At 34.6% G+C, this 21,312-nt stretch overlaps 1 protein-coding gene across 4 annotated transcripts in view; it reads right to left on the bottom strand.

Moving 5' to 3' along the window:
* Positions 1-21,312, bottom strand: part of COMMD10 (COMM domain containing 10) — a 190,365-nt gene that overhangs the window by 100,556 nt on the left and 68,497 nt on the right. Inside the window, exon 6 of one of the 4 annotated variants that reach the window (XM_090276606.1) lies at positions 16,362-16,822. The exons of the other annotated variants lie outside the window; for them this stretch is intronic. Within the exon in view, the coding sequence (XP_090132732.1) occupies positions 16,724-16,822 (99 nt within the window). The 3' untranslated portion in view covers positions 16,362-16,723. Of the gene's footprint in view, positions 1-16,361; positions 16,823-21,312 lie in introns of those variants that run through there. 4 annotated transcript variants of the gene reach the window in all.

Below are 21,312 nucleotides of genomic sequence, written 5' to 3'. Positions count from 1 at the left end.
TACCATCAACCTCTCCTAGGTTCTCCATATCTACTAGGATTCTTTATCCACAGGGTCCCTGATCACCTTGCTGTGGCCCTCTCAACATAGATGCTGTGTGCTCTAGGCCTCATGCTGTCAGTCAGTGGCACTCTGACTACTCCTGTAGGTACAGCACCAGCCCCGGCTTCACAATGACCCAAGGGGTGGTTTCCTGCTGGCCTAGCAACTGTGGACTAACTCTGGCCCCAGCAACCAAGCAAACTTTCCACCATCCAGTAGGCTACAATCACATCTTCTCCTAAAAGGTCTGAACTCCAACCTTGGGGAAGGGTCCCCTCTTCTGAGTTGTTCCTTCCTTCAGCCAGAGGGTATCTATTTTAGTTCTCTTCACATTTTTATGGTTACTCACCTAACATAGCTTAATAATTCTTTATATTAAACCTCCCCTCTTTAAATTACTTTGTGGTTTCTACCTCCTGATTGGATCCAGAGAGATACTGACAACAACAGTCAAAATTAATAGCTGGTTACTTGAGAATAAATAACATGAGAATAACTAAGAAATTCTTTACAAATAATAAAATGAGGAAACGGAAGTAAACCATCTATTAAGAATACAAACTTATAGGGCCTAAACAACAGAAAACCCAGAATTTAAGGCATTAGAATAAGAATTTCAGATACATAATAAAATAAAAAATATATTGGAAAATACCATAAATAAAATTGAGTTTAATAAGAACCTAGAAATAAGGAAGTACAAAATTAAAGGCATCAGAATAATATGGTCAAGATCCCAAGTAAGTGAATATTATGTTAAATACTTCAGTTTCTATTTCTTAAAGCCCAAAGTACAATCATTGAGAAGTCTAGAAAGCTGACATGGTCAATGTGAGATTCAAATTTATAACAGCCTGCTTTAGGTCCATGTTTTTCCTATTTAAAAAAAACTATTATTATTGTAGTAAAATACACATAACATAAAAGTCACTACTTTAACCATTTTAATTGTATTATCTTATGGCACTAAGTATATTCACTTTGTGGTACAGAAGTTTTTCATCTTCCCCAAATGAAATTCTGTACCCATTAAACAATAAACGCATTTCCCCCAGCCCCAAGCAACCACTCCTCTCTGTGAATTTGACTACTCTAGGCACCTTACATAAGGGGAATCATACAATATTTGTCCTTTCATGACTGGCATAATGTCTTCAAGCTTCATCGATATTGTCGAATGTCAGAATTTCATTCCATCGTGTGTATATATTATATTTTTATTCATTCATCTGCCAACAAATACTTGGGTTGCATCCACCTTTTTGTTATTATGAATAATGGTGCTATGGACATGGGTTTACAAATATCGGAGTCCTTGCTTTCACTTTTCTGGGCACATACACAGTAGTGGAACTGCTGGATCATACAGTAATTCTAGGTTTAATTTTTGAGGAATCATAATACTGTTTTCCATAGTGGCTGCACTGTTTTACCTTCCAACCAGCAATGCACAAGGACGACCTTTCTTTTTTCATGCTACCCTTTAATAAATACCCATTCTATGCCATGTACTGTATTTTCACATAAAGACATCTACTTAAAAGTAATCATTCATTCAATTCCTATATTGTTATTTACTGAGTAACTACTGCATGTTAAGTACTATTCCAGCCCCGGGACCACAGCAGTGAAAAATATGGCACTCCCCTTCAGGGTTTATATTGCATTGTGGTACCACAAGACACAAATAAGAAACAAATACATGTCAGATGATGATAAATTCAATGGAAAGAAATAAAGGAAGGAGATAGAAAGCAATGCGAAAGTGTTTGAATGTCTCTGAATAGTGACAATGGAGAAGGGGCCTGATGGAAGTGAAAGAAACAGCTATGAGAGACCAAAATGAGCAAAACAGACTTGCTCCCCAGCATATCTCTTTGTTTCTTCTAATCAGCAGGCTATATTTTAACATATCTACCATAATGTATAATTATTTAAAAGATAAAAGTTAATCTATTTTAAATCATTTAGAAGAATGTCAAACTTTTAGTAAACGTTTAGAATATGACCATTTCTTTATAGATAAGTTAAAATGGGACACATCAACAGACTTATAGGAAGATTCCTAGTTTTGATAAACATTGATTCAGAGTAGCTGTTATTTTGGTAGTGACCAGAATTGTAAGGAAAGGGTTTCTGTAAAAACATAGCAATAGGAAAGTGAGACCACGGAAGCTATCCAGGTAAACTCTGGAGTCATCCTTAATGATTCACTCTCTCTCACACTATATCTGACCAACAAATCCCACCATCTCTACCTTCAAAGCATTCCAGAATCCCTCTTTCACCATCTCTACCACTGTCATTCTGGTCTTAACCACCACCATCTCTTGACTGAATTACCATACAAATCTACTAATTGGTTATTCTGCTTCTACTATTACTCCCCTGCAATCTATTTTCTGTACAGTAGCTGTAGTAATCCTTGTAGACTATAATTCAGATCATGCACCTCTTCTGCTCAAAATCACCCACTCAGAATTTTTACCAAGGCCTATAAGGCACTACAGGATTCCATCTCCTCCCACCTTCATTATTATTACTCTCACCTGATTATCTAAAATTCTCATCGTCCTCACACACACCTTACTCCTGCCACAGTAGCGTCCTCACTATTTCAGGAAGACTACAAGCATCCTTCCATCTCAGAGCCTTTGCACTTCCTGTTTCTTCTTACTGGATTGCTCTTCCTCAAGATATGCACACTTCTTTCAGGTCTCCAGTTAGGTTTTACCTTATCAGAAAGAAAGGCCTTCCTTGATTACCATATTTAAAATAGTACCCCATTATTACATGCTGTCAATATACTACACTTATTTTTTCTTCACAGCTTTATCACTATTTGACAGAGTATACACTTAATCTGTTTATGTTCTTTCTCCAACTGTAGAATGAAATATCTAAGAAGACAGGGACTTTCCTTTGAATACTACCATATCCCCAACACCTAGAGATGCCTGGCACATGGTATACTTTCAACAGATTTTTGAATGAAGGAATGAAGGAATCCCTATCTCTAATATTCTGATTGTTCTCATCCTGGGAATGGCAGATAGTTCAAAAAGTCAACAAGGATGTTAATACCCAATGCTTTGGCTTCTTCAGTTAGAACACACAATTCTATTTGTATTTGTACAAAAATTTCTATAGAAGGTGGGTGATTTATGAAATTAAAACTCCTTTACTGAAAACAAAGAACTGACTGTAACTTTTGGAATGACTTCTGATCATAGCTAGAGTGGTGGAAATAGAAAACTACCAAAAGTGAAGGGCAAACACCAAGTACCTCATTATCTAGGATGTACATTAGTCTTCTTTAAAAAGCTATTCACAGTGTGATGGCTGAAAATAACCACTAAATTTTTAAATATAATATACCCATACTAACTATATGAATTAAATTGCATGATCTGGCATGTCAGGCAATGTAAAAAGTTAAAATGTTAAAAGTCAGGAAATTCCAAAGTTTATACTCCTACTCTAATATTAACTTGTTTACCTTGGCTTATATAGCATTTGGAAGGCATATATAACAGGAAAATTGATAATTACTACACTCATAGAAATAATGTTGAACTGTGGCTGCTAGAGGAAGTATAACTTAGGAATTTCCTGATTTCTAAGAAATGATGTTCAATGCCAAGGCTTTTTCCATTTGTAAATTACTTTAAAAATGAAGTAAATGGGTAGCAAGAGGCAGCTGTTAGATTATATGACATTGTCTTGAACTTAACTCATTATCTAAATATTTTCATTATATGTTAAAATAAAATGTGAATACAAAACAGAGGATTATATATATTAATTCACATTATTATAAACCTCAATGAAGACTCTAATACTGCAATAATTTCAGTTTAAACTTTACAAACAAAAGAATGACAAAGATTTTATTATATTGCATAAAATTATTAAAGATGTCCTTTTATACTAATGCAGTCTATGTATTACTCAAATTTTTACAAGAAAAACAACAGTGAAATATCATTAAACAATTTTTCAAAAAGTTAAAAAGCATGGAGAGTTCAAGACCCAAAACTTCACTATTTCAAATGAGCAAGTTAAATTAGTAATGCTCCAAGTCTGAGGGATCTCTTATGCTTTTGTAGAACCAAAAACCTAAAAGGTACCTGATAATTCAGGGTAGCAAATTTAGAGTAGGAAGAAGAGGCAACATCAACATTTCTAAAAAATACAATTAGCATTGGCATAGAATTTTTCTTTATATAAGCTCTCTCACTCTTTTTTTTCCTACCTCTTACCCTGAGGTAGTGCTAATAATATCCTCCCACTCCTGTGATAATCCAAAACTCTTCTCCACTCCCCCACCCCCATTAGATATTAACTTATATTAGATTTTCTCTCCATAAAAATAATAGCTGGTAAGTCTGTATGAGATGTTTACTTAACATTTTGCATACTTCTTAATATGTAATATATAAAGTGGCTGGGCTAAGAGATGTATTTTTCCAGTCTTGGGTTATTCTATAAGCTCTAGACATATCACTAAGCATAATGATTTATTTGGGGCACCAACCGAAACAAAGTTTAGATATAATTCACATGACATGGTGCAAATAAAACTTGCTGGGACTTTCCCCAGAGTACCTGTCCATATAGGTTTACAATTACTTTGGAAAAATGGGCATGTTTGTCTAGCAATAGAGCCCTAAACTTGAAATGAGAAGAACTGGGTTTAATTCCTTAAGCTTTGCAAATAATAATAAAACAACACTACATATCTTTATAAAAATAACTATTCTTTGCATCTTACTTTATAGTTTTCAACATATTTTCCCTTACAGAATCATGACCAATAATGTCCCTGCCATTTTACAGAGAAACTGACTCAAGTCCACAGAGTTAGATGTGCCAGAGTTAAGAACTGAAACTACAGAGATATTTTAATGTCCTATCTTTATCAACCATACAATGTCCAAGTATGCCACAGGGAAGCAGAATAGTTGCCCAAAAGCAAAGAATAACATGCTTAGTGAGTTAGCCACCATAACACACTTGCAGCAATGCAAGTCCCCCAAACCTAATTTGATCAAAAAAGTATAAGAGGAGGCATTCTCTTGGGGACAGATACACAGTAACTAAGTCTTAACAGACTGAATGCTTGTGCCCCTAAAATTCACATGTTGAGGCCCTAACCCCCAATATGGCTGTACCTGGATGGGGCCTCCAAGGAAATAATTAAGATTAAATGAGGCCATAAGGATGGAGATCTCATCTGACAGGATTAGTATCCTTATAAGGGGAGACACCAGAGAACTCACTCACTTTCCCTGAGTGTACACTCTGAGGACACGTGAGAAAGCAGCAGTCAGCAAGCCAGGAAGAAAGCCTTCACCAGAAACTGAATTTGCTGGTACTGATCAAGCCTCTGGAACTGTGAGAAATAAATGTCTGTTGTTTAAGCCATCCAAACGGTGGTATTTTGTTAAGGCAGCCCTAGCAGACTAACATACTATGTAAATATGATCTATAAGAGTGCCTAATTATTAATTTACAATAAGAAAGAACAATTACCAAAAATATAATATAGTCAGTTGTATTCCCTGGTGCTTGGAGCCAAGAACCAAAATCAAGGTGGCTTGATAAATATAATATTTTAATGGTCTGAAATATCCTTCTCACCATAGGCACCTCCTCAACCTGATCATTCGCTTTTACAAGTTAAATTTCTTTTCTTCAGGCACTGCCAATTCTGGTGCTGTCTAAGACTCTCTTTGGGCTTCAGCAGCACAAGACCACTTCACCAACTTCAAAGGGGCACACAATTTCTTTTTGTTTTTAAATAGGTAAACTCTTGTCATTGTCTTTTATTTCCTCTATTCTCTTATATTCCATGGACAATTTACTGTCAAGTCCTGCAAAGTGTCTCTCCAAGTTTCTCTGGGGAGCAACTCTTTACCCTTACTTTGATCTCAGGGAAGCACTGTCAACCTGTTGCCCAGCGTCAAAGGCAGAATGCCTCTGGGAAGGCCAGGTGGTCAAGAAGGAAGGGATAATGCCCAGCTGAGGACATGCTTTAAGCCAGCATGCTCAACTGGGTGTGAATGTTGTTTCCCACGGGACATTTGGCAATGTCTGAAGACATTTTTGGTTGTCACAACTGGGGAGAGCAGGTGTTATTGGCATATAGTAGGTAGAGTAGCAGTAGAGAGCAGATATATTGCTAAGTGTTCTGTAATGCACAGGAGAGTCCCCCGCCCCCAAATTATCTGGCTCAAAATGCCAACAGGCACACACTTTCTTTAGATATGTTAATAAATTGAAAACCTAAGCTATAGACTTTATCATTGACTTCATATCTTGGCCATGATTCATTTTGTGTATAGACAAAATAACTCACAGAGGGCAAAGCATTTTCTCTACTTTTGAGTCTTTAAAGGGTGTTCTACTCTAACATCCAAGGACTTTAAACAGATTCCAGGGCTCAGACTGTAATTGCTGTTCATTTTATTTTGCCAAGAGCACATTACAGCTTATTAAGTAGCTGTATATAAAACATCATATTTTTTCTGTACAACAACCCCTCTGAAAGAAGTTATACTTTTTCCTCAAAAATATGGACCTGAGTCTCAGTGATAAAACCTAGAACCACACTTTTTTGTTTTGCTACTTCACATATTATGAGTAAATAAATGAAGTATTCCAAAACTCCTTGAAATAAAATCTATGTGGTTATTTTTAAACCATGACAGTTAGCTTTTATAATTAATGTTTAAAAGTTAACCAGTAATTCAAAGTAAAGACCAATCCAGAGTTTGTTTCTATTGGTTAGGGAAAACAGTTACACAAAGTCATCTCCATCACTCTTGTGTAGCTGCAAACCCATAACTTCAATAAAGAAAGGAAAAAAAACTGTTTATTTACTCATATAACCAAAACTTACACATAAATTTCAAATAAAAATTGAGTGGTCTTTTCTTTGTACATTATTTAGTTTTTAAATTAAAATACATATATCATTTAATCTTTTCTGGAAAATGTAGAAAGTGTTCTATATAAAAAATGATTTTAAAAGTAAAATATCGCTATTTAAATCATAGTAACAAGTATAATCTCTTACTGATTTAAGAATGTAATGCAACAAAGTAAATCTAACCATAAACTATAAACTATTTACAAAATAATTTGATACTTTCCTTGTGTTAGATTTTGAGGTTTTTTTTTAATTATAAAGTCTTTTCAAAAAGAAAAAAACAGCATTTAAAAAATAAATTTTATAAGGTGCTTTAAAGAGATCTAAGCAGCTCTAGATGAGAGGTACTGACAGTTTTATCTCTTGACATTAAAAGTATTTGTTTATATCTAGTTAACTGCTGTATTATTTTAAAGTTTTCACTGAGGTAAATAATTATCTCCCTTTAGCTTATTCTTATTTGAACCTCTAAGGAAGTGGTAAGTAGCAAACAGTAATACAGAGGTTTCTAGGAATTGAGGAAGAAGTATGAGCAGGTCAAATTACTAATAATGCCTGACTCCCTCACTCCAGTTAACCCAACAACAGTTGTTATATTTATATATACTTGTATTTTCACAGACAGTAGTGCTTCTTTAGATTTTTTCTTCAAATAAAATATTTACATCTGATGCAATCAAAAGAGTGAAGAGTATAGCTCTATTACCTTGTACCTGAGAGATTCAACCTGTCTTCCCAGCCTTATTTGTTGCGTTTAATTTAAAAAAGAGCAAGAACCTTGTCTTCCTCATGTTTTGATCTGATATTAGGACGCTAAATTACTATTTGATGGTCAATATATAATACATTTATTAGCCCATTGACATGCCAGAGAAAGTATAAAATATAAACTTGAGCTAAGTTTTCAGAATAAATTTAAACTTTAAAAATTCATAATCTGTCCTCAAAACAGTGACTAGCAACAAGTCATAACAATTCTGAGACATATATATCTAATTATTCTCTACGGTCTATTCCACATCTGTATTTCTAATTTCATCTACGAGTATTTACTTAGCAGTGAGTGGGATCAATGATCTAGGGAGGGAAGCAAATAGACAGAAAACAACCTTCTGTTTGCTGTACATCTGTACTTGAAACTAACCCCTACAGCTCATTAGTTGGAAATAAAGTTCATTGTTCTATGGAATAACTCTTTTAGGCCAAAATACTTGCAAAATTCTCTCTTTTAAGGATTAAATAGTATTCTGATTGATCTACCACACTTTATATGGTACAGTTAGGTTAGGTATCTATTGCTCAAAGATAAAGAAAGTAAAAATAAATAGTCTTGATTTTGTCACTGACTCCCTTTAGATGATAATACAATGTTATTGGAACAATCTACTCTTATTATTGTAAATGACATCCTTTCTAGCTGTAAAAAAAAAAAAAAAAAAAAAAAAAAAAAGACCTACGAGGGAGGTAAATTAAGCATTTTTTTCTGGGCAATCTATTTAGGTTTTAACCTTACTGATTTTAGTCACTGCATAAATTCCTCCTCTTACTCAGACTATCTATTCCTTTGTTTCATTTACTTTTTAAGACCTAATTAAAATATGTACTCCTTTGTGGAGCCTTCCCTATGGATTTAGATAAGATCAATCAAATTACATCTGCGTGCTCCTGCTGCAATTTGAATAAGAATCCATAATTCAATACCATGTGTAAGTACCTAGTATGTTGGGTACCAATTAACTGCATTGTTTCCAAGCCTTTTTTCCTCACATCCCTGTGAGACTGTCCAGACTTACAAGGAACCTTAATATACATTTTTATCCACTCAATACCTATCACAGAAGTTGGTAGAAAATAGATTTTAAACATATGGCCACACTTTATTAAAAGTATAAATTTTATTAACAGAAATATGCATATAACTGTACTTGCCTAAAATATAACAACTATAATTTGATTAACATCTTCAAGTTTTATTACTCCAATGCAAAATTTGATTCTTGACCTTCCTCTACAGTTGAAATTGATATAAATAATTGCTTGGCATTAGTATGTTTTCCACATGTCTCATTCTTAGTCCTGACTTTTTTTTTTTATTTTACAAAGAAAAATCAATTACTGACATAATTTTATCTCTAATCAGGAGAGTTATTCTTTGAATGCTTTATTACATGGGAGTCATACAGACTGGTGTTCAAATCTCAGCTCAGTTACTTACTGGCCATATGATCTTGCTTAGTTTCTTCACTCATAGAATCAAAACAATAAATACAGTTTCCTAGAGCTATTGTGAAGAATAAATTACAGAACATGTTTTAAGCACTGGCACATACTAAACCTTCAGTAGACAGAAGGCTGTTGTCCCTGTGATACAGATTTAGCCCTACTCCAGCAGTGATTATGGTCCTATAGACTCCTGGTACTCAAACAGGTATGTCTAACAAAGAACAAAAAACAAACAAACAAACAAACAAACAAACAAAAAAAACACTTGTGTAACTCATAAAAATACAAGTGATATTTAACATCTAATTCTGAGATTTTTCTATTGGTGGAAGGACAGGGAAATAAGGTACAGGAACACAGAAAACTATCCCGTGATGACTTTGATATCACTGTTTTCAATATTAAATTTATTAACCTTGTGTTCATTACAAATGTTGCATTTGTTAAAATGCCAAATTTGAATTTTTTATATTCATTAAAATACAGGTATTATTCAACAAAATATCTGTTTATACAACCAGCAATCTTATCAATAAGTTCTTAATTAAAATAATGTATTTTTTTAAAATCCTTATAAAGATTATTTATATAAAAAAAAATTTTCCCTCTAATATCTATTCCTAATTTGGTGTTTATTTGTTCTTAAAATCAGAAAGACAATCCTCTTGTCATCACTGTCACTGCATGAAGAGAATTCTTGAACATTATCACATGGTCAGGTGTGCTCAGGGCTCAAAGCTGCTTTTCTACTGTGTCAGAAAGGTCTCAGTCCTGTCTGCTGGTAAAAGTTTCTATGTTTTACTGGTGTTCAACTAAGCTATTTAGTTCAGCATTTTATTTCAGTCTCTAAGTGTGAAATAAAAATACTGCAGTAGCCACAGATTCATTCATTAAAAATAACAACTGAAGGTCTACTATGTGCCAGGCACTGCTTTAGGCATATTCCTACTCTCAAGTAACTTACTTTCTAGGAGAGGGGAACAAAAAGTAAACAAATAAACATACTAGTATGTAATGTGTTAGAGGATGATACTTCTATGGAGAAAAACAGAATTAAGTTAAGGTGGATAAAGAGTCACAGGAGGGATGCTGCAATTATTTTTAATGTATTCAGGGAAGGCTTCTCTCTGATAAGTTATTTGAGCAGAGACCTATCAGAGGGGAAAATAGCAATCCACGTGGATATGAAAAGGAGAAGCATTCTAGGAGAGGAAACAGAAAACACAAAGGCCATGAAGCAGGAGCATGTTTGAAATATTCCAGGAAAAACAAGGTGACTTCCATGGTTAGAGAAGAGTGAGCAAGGGAAGGAGGAGGGTGGGGTAGAACGTAACAGATAGAGTTAACAGGCAGCATGGGGTTATATCATGTACGATCTCACAGGCTAGGTTAGGTCTTACTCTGAGTTATATGGGAAGCCCTTAGAGTACACTAAGCAGAGAAATAACATAATCTGAATTCTGTTTTTAAAATTATGACTATTCTGTGAAAAATAAACTACAGAAAACAAAGGTAGAAGCGGGGAGACTAAAGGCACAGATGGCAGATTCATGTCAAATGTAAATGATTAGCCACAGGAGAAATAAAATTTCCTGGATTTAATTAATGAACACGGTGACCCGGACCCTCTATTCCCTGTGACAAGATTGCAAAAGATGTTAGCACCTGTTACATGTAAAACACAACAAAATTGTTTGCCAACAAATTAGTCAGACCTCAGGAAAAACATAATTGTTTGCATAATAAATGACACTTCATTTACAAAAGTCTTTCCATAATGTACACTAATCCTTAAAGCTTTAGATGTGTATGCCCAAATCTGTCAGATTCATGAAAGTCAAAACTACAAAGATAGGAATGAATAATTCTACTTCCAGGAATAGCAAACTAGCACCAACTCTCCTACTAAGGATTAACAAAAGAACTAGACAAAAAATAATTAAAAACAAAAATTAAAAAAATATTTGTTTGAAGGCATGGGAGTAATATCATGTAGGATCTCATAAGCTATGTTAAGGCCTAACAACAAAGTAATGATTTATAGTTCAGGATCCAGGGACAGCCCTTTGGAGTAAACTCACCCCTTGGAAGCATTCCTCTTCCTTAACAAAAGTAGATATTAAAATGTCAAAAAAAAAAAAAAAAGTAAAGGTAATCCATCTTATTAGCAATTAAGAAAATAAATATTAAAATCACAATAAAATACCACAGGACACTCACTAAAATGGCTAAAACTAAAAAGACATTACTAGGTTCTGGTAATGATGTGAAATAATCACAACGTTTATACACTGTATATATAAACTGTACACTGGCTGGTTTGGCTCAGTGGATTGAGCGTCGGTCTGCGAGCTAAGTGTCGCTGGTTCGATCTTCCAGTCAGGGCACATCAGAGAAGGAAAACTCTGACTCCAAAAAACCTCCGCTGCCTTGCGGCATACCTCTTCAGGGGAAAGGCTAAGGGAGTAAACCCCGACAGAAAATCCGGAGCCGGAGTCCCGAAGGCGGTTTGACGTTGTAGTCAACACTGGCAACTCCTGCGGCGCACCTGAAGCCAAGCTGTATTGACTCCGTCTTTCCCTTGGACCCTTCAGCTGCGAAGAGAGGGGGCGTCTGCTGCATGGGCAACAGCAGACCCTCCATATCACCCTGCCCAGGCTCTGTAGCTTCAGCTTCACTGGAGAGGACACTCCAGCGTCATCGCAAGATGTCGATTCAACACGGGAGGAGACAGATACCGTGTCACTCCCGAGTCGGACTGCACGACCATTCTCGGCGGTGCAGATAGACTCTTAAGAAGCTACACCATCGTCTCTCGAGATGGACGGCTGCTGACGAGATGACGAGATATAAACTGTACAACTAATTTAAAATTAAACATATATATATAATATATATTTATACATACACACACATATTATCAGGTTGGTCAAAAAGTCCATATGGTTTTTTCCATAAAATAAGACACATTTTTCATTTTCACCAATAACTTTATTGATTGGGATATTTTGAGTATGTCAGCTATCTCCCACATGGTAGGACACTGACTGTTCTCGATTTGAACGCTATCAACTTCAATTGGTCTATCTGACAGTGGAGCATCGTCCAGCAAGAAATCTCCAGCACGAAACTTCACAAACCACTTTAGACACGTTCGATCATTCACAGCACCTTCTCCATACACTGCACAAATCTTTTTTTCGTTTGTTTCATTTGTATTTTTTATCTTTCTTGAAATAACAAAGCATAATATGCTAAAAATTTTGTGTATTTTCTTCCATCTTCAATATTAAAACGGCAACACAAAATTCACAAATTTTGATGTTTTTTTTTTAATGCACGCTGATATGACAGCTGTCACAATACAATCTAACAAAATTGTTTCGAATGAAGTTAAAGACAATTAAGTGCTACTAGAGCCATCTCACGGAAAAAACCAAAGGCTTTTTGGCCAACCCAGTATACATGTTACTTTAATAAATTGTAAAAATGACCCCAAATCTTCACCTTTTACTAAAGATATTACCTCTGAAATGAATCAGTAGCATCTTCCATCAGTAATTAAAATCTGTTTCCCTATTCCTTGAATCTGACCTGCCCTTTATTTTTTCAAGAACTATTTTTAAAAAATTTTAACTTTATTTTTATTGTTGCCACTATTACAGATGTCCCCATCCTCCCCCGCCACTTTGCCCACCTCCACCCAGCTCCCACTTCCCCTTCCCTCTGCCCATCACCTTTTCACTTACTTTGGCCAACAGGATGTGATAAAAATGACAGTGTGCCAGTTCTGCACCTAGGCCTCAATATACCTTGTGTTGTTTCATGGTTCCCCAGAATCAAGTAAACAAGCCTATGCTAACTTGTGAAATGATAAGAAACATGAAGCCCAGTCAAACCAGTGCCGTAGTGAATAAAAGCCATCCTAGGCTAGTCTGTCCTCAGGAAACTGCTCACACAATGAGCAAATTTGGCTGGGATCAGCCAAGCCCAGCTAGTAAACTACCTTGCCCACTCACAGATTCATGAAGTATAATAAATGTTTCCTGCTTTAAAGCACTGAATTTTGGAGTTGTTCGTTACACAGCAACAGCTGATCGATGGTACCAGAAGTAAGGTACCATCCTTTAAAAAAAAAAAAATGTGGTACTGGCTTTGGAACCAAACAGTGGCCTAAGACTTGAAAAATGGTGAGCAAACTGTTAGCGAAAGCTGGAGAAGTGTAAGAAAATTTTCAATGGAGGCTGAAAAACAGGACCTATGTTCTGTAATAACAAAACAAGTGGCAAAATTATGCTAAGATAACTCAGAAGATGAAAAAGTTACTAAATAAACATTTGGATTTGCCTGAGATCTCTAAACAAATATTGAAAGTCAGCTAGTTGTTCCTTCCTGTCTATGATAAGGTAATATGGCAATAAAGACATGACATGACCTAAAGAAAAAAACTGATTCGTTTACAAGCAAAATTTAGAAGGAATTAAGAAGCGCCAGGACTTGTTGGGTTAGAATATACAACTGCTTCTCCTTTCTACCCTCCCAGCTGGCAAAACATTCTCCACATACAGTAAAGTCTGGGACTATAGACGAAATCAAGGGAACAGATGAAAACCCTTTGTTAATGCCTCTAAAAGTATTATGGAGGGGCATGCTAGACCTTCTCAATTAAATAAAAGGTCTTCTACAGACTTAAAGAAATTATCTCACCGCAGTCTCATAAATCCAAAGTAAGTAGAGAAAGAGGAACACCTAAAAAAAGATCTACATGTGGTTTTTGGCATAAAGTAATACCCAGCAATTTCACTCTCAGGTGGATAACCAATCAGAATGGGCGATCATATGTAACAAGAGGCATGTACAAGAATATATTCATATTAGTTAAAAACTGGAAACAATCCCAATGCCTGTCAACATTATAATGAATAAATAAAATGCGGTATATTTATATAATAAAATATTACAGGGCAATAAAAATGAACAAACTATAGCTATACCTAACAAGGATAATATCACAAAGATAATTATGAAGAAGCCAGAAACACAAGAACATAAAATGATTCTTTTTAAAATAAGTTTAAAAATAAAAGTCAAAACTAAACCGTGGTGTTTAAAAATGTAAGACTCAGGGTAAAAATACTATAAAGAAAACCAAGAAAATATTATCATAGAAAGTAGATTACATGAGAGAGGAATGAAGGGGAAGTTATTTAGAAGAGGCCAAGGAGACTTCTGGCATTCTGATATTTCATATCTTGGGCTGGGTGGTAGTTACACAGACACTAGCTTTGTGATTAACTGCACATCTGTGTTTTCTGAACTCTTCTGTATAGACATAATTCAGCATGGGTAAAAGATGTGAATAAGTGAGGCTACAGGTCAGATGTGGTAGCCAAAGAACTAAACGTCCAGGTTCATAAGCATTTTGGAATAGAACTATTTCTTTAAAATGATATGCTCTGTTGAGATTTTATTCAATGTAATAATTGCAACACTGATTTATTCTGTCAGCCTGTGTAAGACTAAAAGAAAAAAAGGATTCCCTGTGTTTGCTTAATCATTCAATAAAATCTAGCAAGTAGTATATTATGAGAGGAACACCACGGTCTCTCATCAGGAGCACCATTCACTTTCGATAATAGTTTATTACGATGCGTGTTCAATAGCAATTCAAAGAGTCCTGATAAAATATTATTTCTCCATCATTTATCTAACTGCTCTTCAGAAATGAAAATTTTACTGTGATGGGAACTATTTGAGTAGAACTCCCTCCTGGCCCCACTAGAGCTGAAAGCACAAGACCTAGTCCCTTTCTGCCAGAGAAACACCAGAGCTGAGAGCCCACAAGAGCTGACCTCTCTCAAGGCCTGGATACTGTACCTCTGCTGACTGTCACCTTGATGTATGTGATGAGACATGTATAGCACAATATATGCTATACTACCTAAATTCCATTAGAACTTTCTCTTAAAAAAAGGCAGTACTATAAAACAAATGTTTATAAAATCATGATTCATAACTCATATTTGTCCACTTCATATTCTGTTGTTACAGGTTTTGCAATCTGTAACACAAAGCATAAAAGTGGGTTATAGATTGATTCAGTTACGAGAGTATTTCTCTTTAAAACTGTAAACTCATTAAACGAGAAAAAAGAAGAAATTCAGCTTGAATCAGCTGAATAACAATTTTAAATTTAGAATGTACCAGTTGGCTGATACTAGTATTGTATACATCATAAGACTATTATTATAAGTAAAACTTTAAATTTTCTTATGAATCTATAACCGTGAAATGGGTTACAGGTTAGTAGCATTGTATTTTGAAAGAGCATTACAAATCAGTCAAAACGAAAATTTTAAATATAAGCTAAAATGTTGAGATCTGTGGCATACCTAATTCTTCAAATATAGATATAATATCTTGTATCCCACACACCCCTCTTACAATATGAATTTAAAACACTTCTCCTATAGAGAGGTGGGTTCAATATCCTTCTCCCTTGAACCTGGCAGACCTCTGTGATTGCTTCATCCAACATAGGACAAAGAATTATGCTGTTTGCCTTCTGAAGCTAGGTCATAAAATTGTCATGCACTTCTGTCTTAGGATGCTCACTCTTAGAATTTAGCTTCCATTGGCTTTGGAACTAGATGGAGGCTACTACTTAAAGCCTAAAGGAAACTGAGGATAGGGTTGTTGGAAAAGGTTTAAAAGAAAATAAGGAAATGTGATTGGAAGCTGCAGTAAAGGGGATCCTTGTTTTATTTTGGAAGAATGTTTGGTAACACTGATACTGGCATGAAAATTTTAAATAAAAAATGTTCCTAATAAAATGATTGACTGAAGGTGCCACTGTGCTTCTTCTGGCTTCATAAGATAATATATGAGAGGAAACAGATGAGTTAAAGAATGAACTATTAAATCTAAAGAGGCAAGGACTTGCTGAGTTAAATGATAAAACAATGTGCAGTAACAAGCTCCTCCAGATGACAAAATGATTCTCATATAATAAAATAGCTTCCAGGTAAAGATCAAATCCAGGCTGTAAGAACACATTAAGACTTCAGAAAGATCTAACACAGAGCTTCATAGAAACGCTCAGACTGACAAAAGGTCTTTAAAGCGTATTAGTATTTAACTGCTACATAAGCAATTACGACAAACTTAGGGGCTTAAAACAGCATCCAATTATTAGTTCATGGTTCCGTAGGTCAGAAGTTGAGACAAGCTTGGCTGGCCTCTCTGCTTCGGGACTCACAGGGGTGTAATCAGGTGTCAGTCAGGCTGGGCTCTGATCTGGAGGCTGGGGGAAGAGTTGCTTCAAAGCAGGTTGGTGGCAGATTCTATATCTTGCAGCTGATGGTCTGTTTCTTTGCTGTCAACTATGAGACACTCTGTTCCTAGGGGTTGTCCTCATTCTTCCTCACCAATTTCTCTACCTTCAAACCAGCATATGAAGTCCTCTGCGCACTTTGAATCTTTCTGACTTTTTCTTCTGCTAACATCCAGAAAAACATTTTGCTTTTAAAGAGCATACTTATTTGGGTCAGGCCCACCCAGGTAATCTCCATAGTTTAAGCCAACTGACTTGGGACTTTTAATTTTATCTCTTCGAAAGATTATCTGTTTGAACGAAAATAATGACATAGTGTGACACTTATAAAATATGTAAGAAAAATGTATGAAAACAACAACAAAAGGTCAGGAGAGGAAAATTTGAAGTATATTACTGCAACGTTCTTATCAGTGCTTGGAACCTGAGGCAAATGAAAAAACTGGTGCCCCTATTCACATGTTTTATGTATATTTTAATAGTTAATATTTTCCAGAATATACATGGAAAATTTTTAACTCACAATGTTTTAAGTTTAAATATTTATTTATGTCAAGAAAATAATGTTATAATTTTACTTTCCTAGCTTTAATCAAAGCAAACTCATCAATAATATTTTTAAAATCTAATTTTTGCTTATGTTATTTACAATTGAGGGAAATGCCATATTAAACAATTTCTCTTGCCCAAGTAACGATTGTAATTTTAAATTAGATTGAGTTTACTGAAATTTCTTTCACAGGAAACCATTGTGACTGCTATTATTTTTGTTTAAGTTCTCATCACTTAGGCATTTTAATAAAATTGCAGTAAGCAAATTTCCTGATCTGGTTTTAAAAGGTCCAAACATCATGCTGATTTTATATTACAGTTATTGATACTGCATGCTGGTAAAACTATTACAGGTGAAATTTCTACAGGACTTAAAGAGTCTCAATATATAAGAACCAAGTCAGTAATTGTTTCTGGTAAATAGATGCATTCCTAAATATAGGTTAAATTTCTAAATCTGAATATACTTCATTTAATTTTTCATATTTGCATTACAAAAGTTAAATTAGGATGTCTATGAACTCTCTAAATTTTATTTGCTATATACTTTTCCCACAATAATTAAAACTCTTATCTGGTGATTCATTTCTAAGTTAACTTTTAAATTTTTATTTATTATTTTTCAATGAATTTATTGGGGTGACATTGGTTAATAAAGTCATACAGGTTTCAAGTGACCATCTACACATTGCATCTTGCACTCACCACACGATCAAGTCTCTTTCCGCCACCATTTATCTCCCTTTGGCCTCTTCCCCCTCCTCTCCAAGGCCATTTAGCTCTGGCAATGCCCATACTGTTGTATCTACTTTTTTTCCTTAATCCCTTCATCTTTTTCACCCAGCCCTCAAAACCCCCTCTGACAGCTGTTATTCTGTTCCTGTATTAATGAGTCTGTTTCTATATTTTTAGTTTATTTTGATCATGAGATTCTACATATAATGGAAATTATATGCTATTTGTTATTCTCTGACTGGATTATTTCACTTAGCATAATACTCTCCGGGTTCATCCATGCTGTCACAAAAGGAAAGATTTTCTTCTTTTTTTATGGCCGAGTAGTATTCCAATGTGTAAATGTACCATAGCTTTCTTATCTACTCATCTATTGATGGGCCCTTGGGCTGCTTATAAATCTTGGTTATTGAAAAAGCACTGTAGTTAACATAGGGGTACAAATATTCTTTTGATTTAGCATTTCGGGGTTCTTTGGCTATATACCCAGAAGTGGAATCACTAGGTGATAAAGCAGTTCCATTTTCAATTGTTTTTATTTTTTTATTTTTATTTTATTTTTTTATTATTATTTTTTTAATGTATTTTATTGATTATATTGTTACAAAAGTTCCAATTTTCTCCTCTTTACTCCCCTCCACCCAGCATCTCCCTCCCCCAGCAATCCCCCCCCGCCATTTTCAATTTTTTGAGTAAACTGTACTGCCTTCCACAGTGGCTGCACCAGTCTGCACCCTCACCAACAGCACATGAGAGTTCCCTTTACTCCACATCCTTGCCAACACTTGTTAATTTATTGATGACAGCCATTCTGACAGGTATGAGACGATATCTCATTGTGGTTTTAATTTGATTTGTAGTTTTCTGATGAATAGTGACATTGAGCATCTTTTCATATGCCTATTGGTCCTCTGCATATGCTTTCTGAAGAAATGTTTGCTCAGGTCCTTCGTCCATTTTTAACTGGCTTGTTTGTGGAGTTTGGGTGTTGAATTGTATGAGTACTTTATAAATTTTGAATATTGACCCCTTATCAGCTGTATCATTGGTAAATATGTTCTCCTATTCAGTGGGTTGTCTTTTCATTTTGTTGATACTTCCCTTTGCTGTGCAAAATCTTTTTGGTTTGATGAGTCCCATTTGTTTTTCTTTTGTTTCCCTTGCCCAAGGAGACATATCGGAAAAAAAATATTGCTATGAGAAATGTCCAAGATTTTACTGCCCATGTTTTCTTCTAGAATTTATATCGTTTAGAGTCTACCATTTAAGTCGTTAACCCACTTTGAATTTATTCTGGTGTAAAGTTTTACATTTATCAAACATTCAAAGTTTCTCCCACTTGTTTTAAGCAAAGAGATAGGATTTCTATTAAGTATACAGCTTTATATACAGTGATTTTTTTTTTTATTGTAGAGCTTTACTAACTTTCCACTTGGTTCAAACAGTCATCATGTGTCCAAAACTGTTAGCCCAACCCCAGCGACAAAAGTTAAAATTTTGCAATCCTAATAGAAAATAACAAAATGAATCCTAAGAACATACCTAACAAATTGGTACATATAAAGTAATGTATAAATTACTCAATACACTCAGTGCAAGGCTACATGCAAACCAGATTATAATTAAATATCCAGTTGTTTAAAAAGATACCAACTTTAAAAACAAGAGAATAGCCACAAGTTCCAAAGAAAGTCCACCGCATTAAGATTTTCCACCATTAAGGTACTAACAGAAAGCGTTGACAAATTCATAGTCTTTTACTATTTTTGTTTGAGTGTGCCATTTCAACACACAAAAAAAATGTTCTGAAAGTCCCTTTTCTTTGATTTTATATTTCTAAATATAACAAATTTTCTATAAATGGTCAAAATTTTACATATATTCTAGTACCCCTAAAATTGAGATAACTGAATGACTAGCTCAGTCATTCAAAAACTAACAAAATTGGATCAACTTTTTGCCTGAATATTTACTTAGTATTCTCTTCTGATTTAAGATCAAATGCTTAAAGAAAAAGTCACTAACACCAAAAGAGCAAAATTTAGTAAGGTCTTTTAACAGGCCTCATCTTCCCCTAAATATTTTCTTCCACTTGCTGTTAAATAGCAACTTACCATAAAAATATTAGAAAGACTATTTGAAAAAACAGAAGAAATATCTTCTTTATGACTTTTATGTTCACAGCTAGTTTCATGTTTGGTAAAACTCAGCCGATGACCTTATATAGAGCTGGGCATTTTCATTCTCCTACCCTAACCTGGAAAGACCTCTTTAAGAAAATATCAATGAACTAAAACTGTGCTGTAATAGATACTTTGACATTTCCTATCATATTTAATTCTCAGAAAAACCTTGTGATATAGCTATTACTGCCCAAATTACCAGAGTAACCATCTTAAGCTTTTTAGCTACTTCCTAAGAGGCAAACAGCATAATTTCAAGGCCTGTGTTGTCTTTACTACATAACAATACCATGCTCAAAGCCATTCACCTCATTTTCTACTATCTGTCAAAATGTGTAATATAAGTAATTTTTTAGCTGGATGATAGAAATCGCTTAACTCAATCCCTTTATTTTGTACATGGAAGCACTAAGATCAGAAGTGAAATGCTTTGTCCCAGGATACACTACTATTTAGTAACAAAGTCTAAGCCCTTTCTACAACATTAATATGGAAAAAAATACAGAAAAGAAACCATGGTAAATCTCTAGCCAGAACCTTTAAAATATAATAAAGTATATGTTATAGTTCTTAAAAATTTGGGGTCTTTAATTTGTTAGGGTAATTGACTTTTATAACTCTTCTTATATTAGTGAGTATGATGTTTTAATAACCTAAAATGGAAAAAAAGTAATAGATAATTAATGTTGTTAATATAAATAAAGGCAAACTCATATCATATAAAACAGCATAAGTATAGCCTACAAGAGTAAAATGCAATTAAAATAACTTGACTGATAACAACAGAGCCTAGCTCAAAATACTTGGAGAAAAACAGAAAATTATAATAAAATAAGAATATTTCAAACTGGCACTAAGTAGGTCAATATACTTTCATCCTTCCCTGTCAATTTTTTTGAAAGTTAGCACCTTCCACACTTACCCTCTTATCCTCTCCTTTTTTTTTAATTAGGATACACAAAATGCTTGTTTATCTTAAAGATTTTTACAAAAATATATTTATGCACTCAATATCAGGAATACAAATAATCCAATTTAAAAATGGGCAAAGGAGCTGAACAGACACTTTTCCAAAGAGGACATACAGATAGCCAACAGACATTTTTTTAAAATGCTCAACATTACTAATCATCGGAGAAATATGAATTAAAATCACAAAGAGATATCACTTTACACCAGCCAGAATGGCTTACCATCAACAAATCAACTAACAAAAAGTTCTGGTGAGGATCTGGAAAAGGAGAGCCCTCGTGTACTGTAGGTGGGAATGCAGACTGGTGCAGCCACTGTGGAAAGCAGTATGGGATTTC

This window comes from Furipterus horrens, unplaced genomic scaffold, assembly GCF_987537825.1.
Source record: "Furipterus horrens unplaced genomic scaffold, mFurHor1.1.pri manual_scaffold_5, whole genome shotgun sequence".
NCBI lineage: Eukaryota > Metazoa > Chordata > Mammalia > Chiroptera > Furipteridae > Furipterus > Furipterus horrens.
The sequence above is the reverse complement of the archived record's forward strand: the minus strand, read 5'-3'. Positions and strand labels throughout refer to the sequence as shown.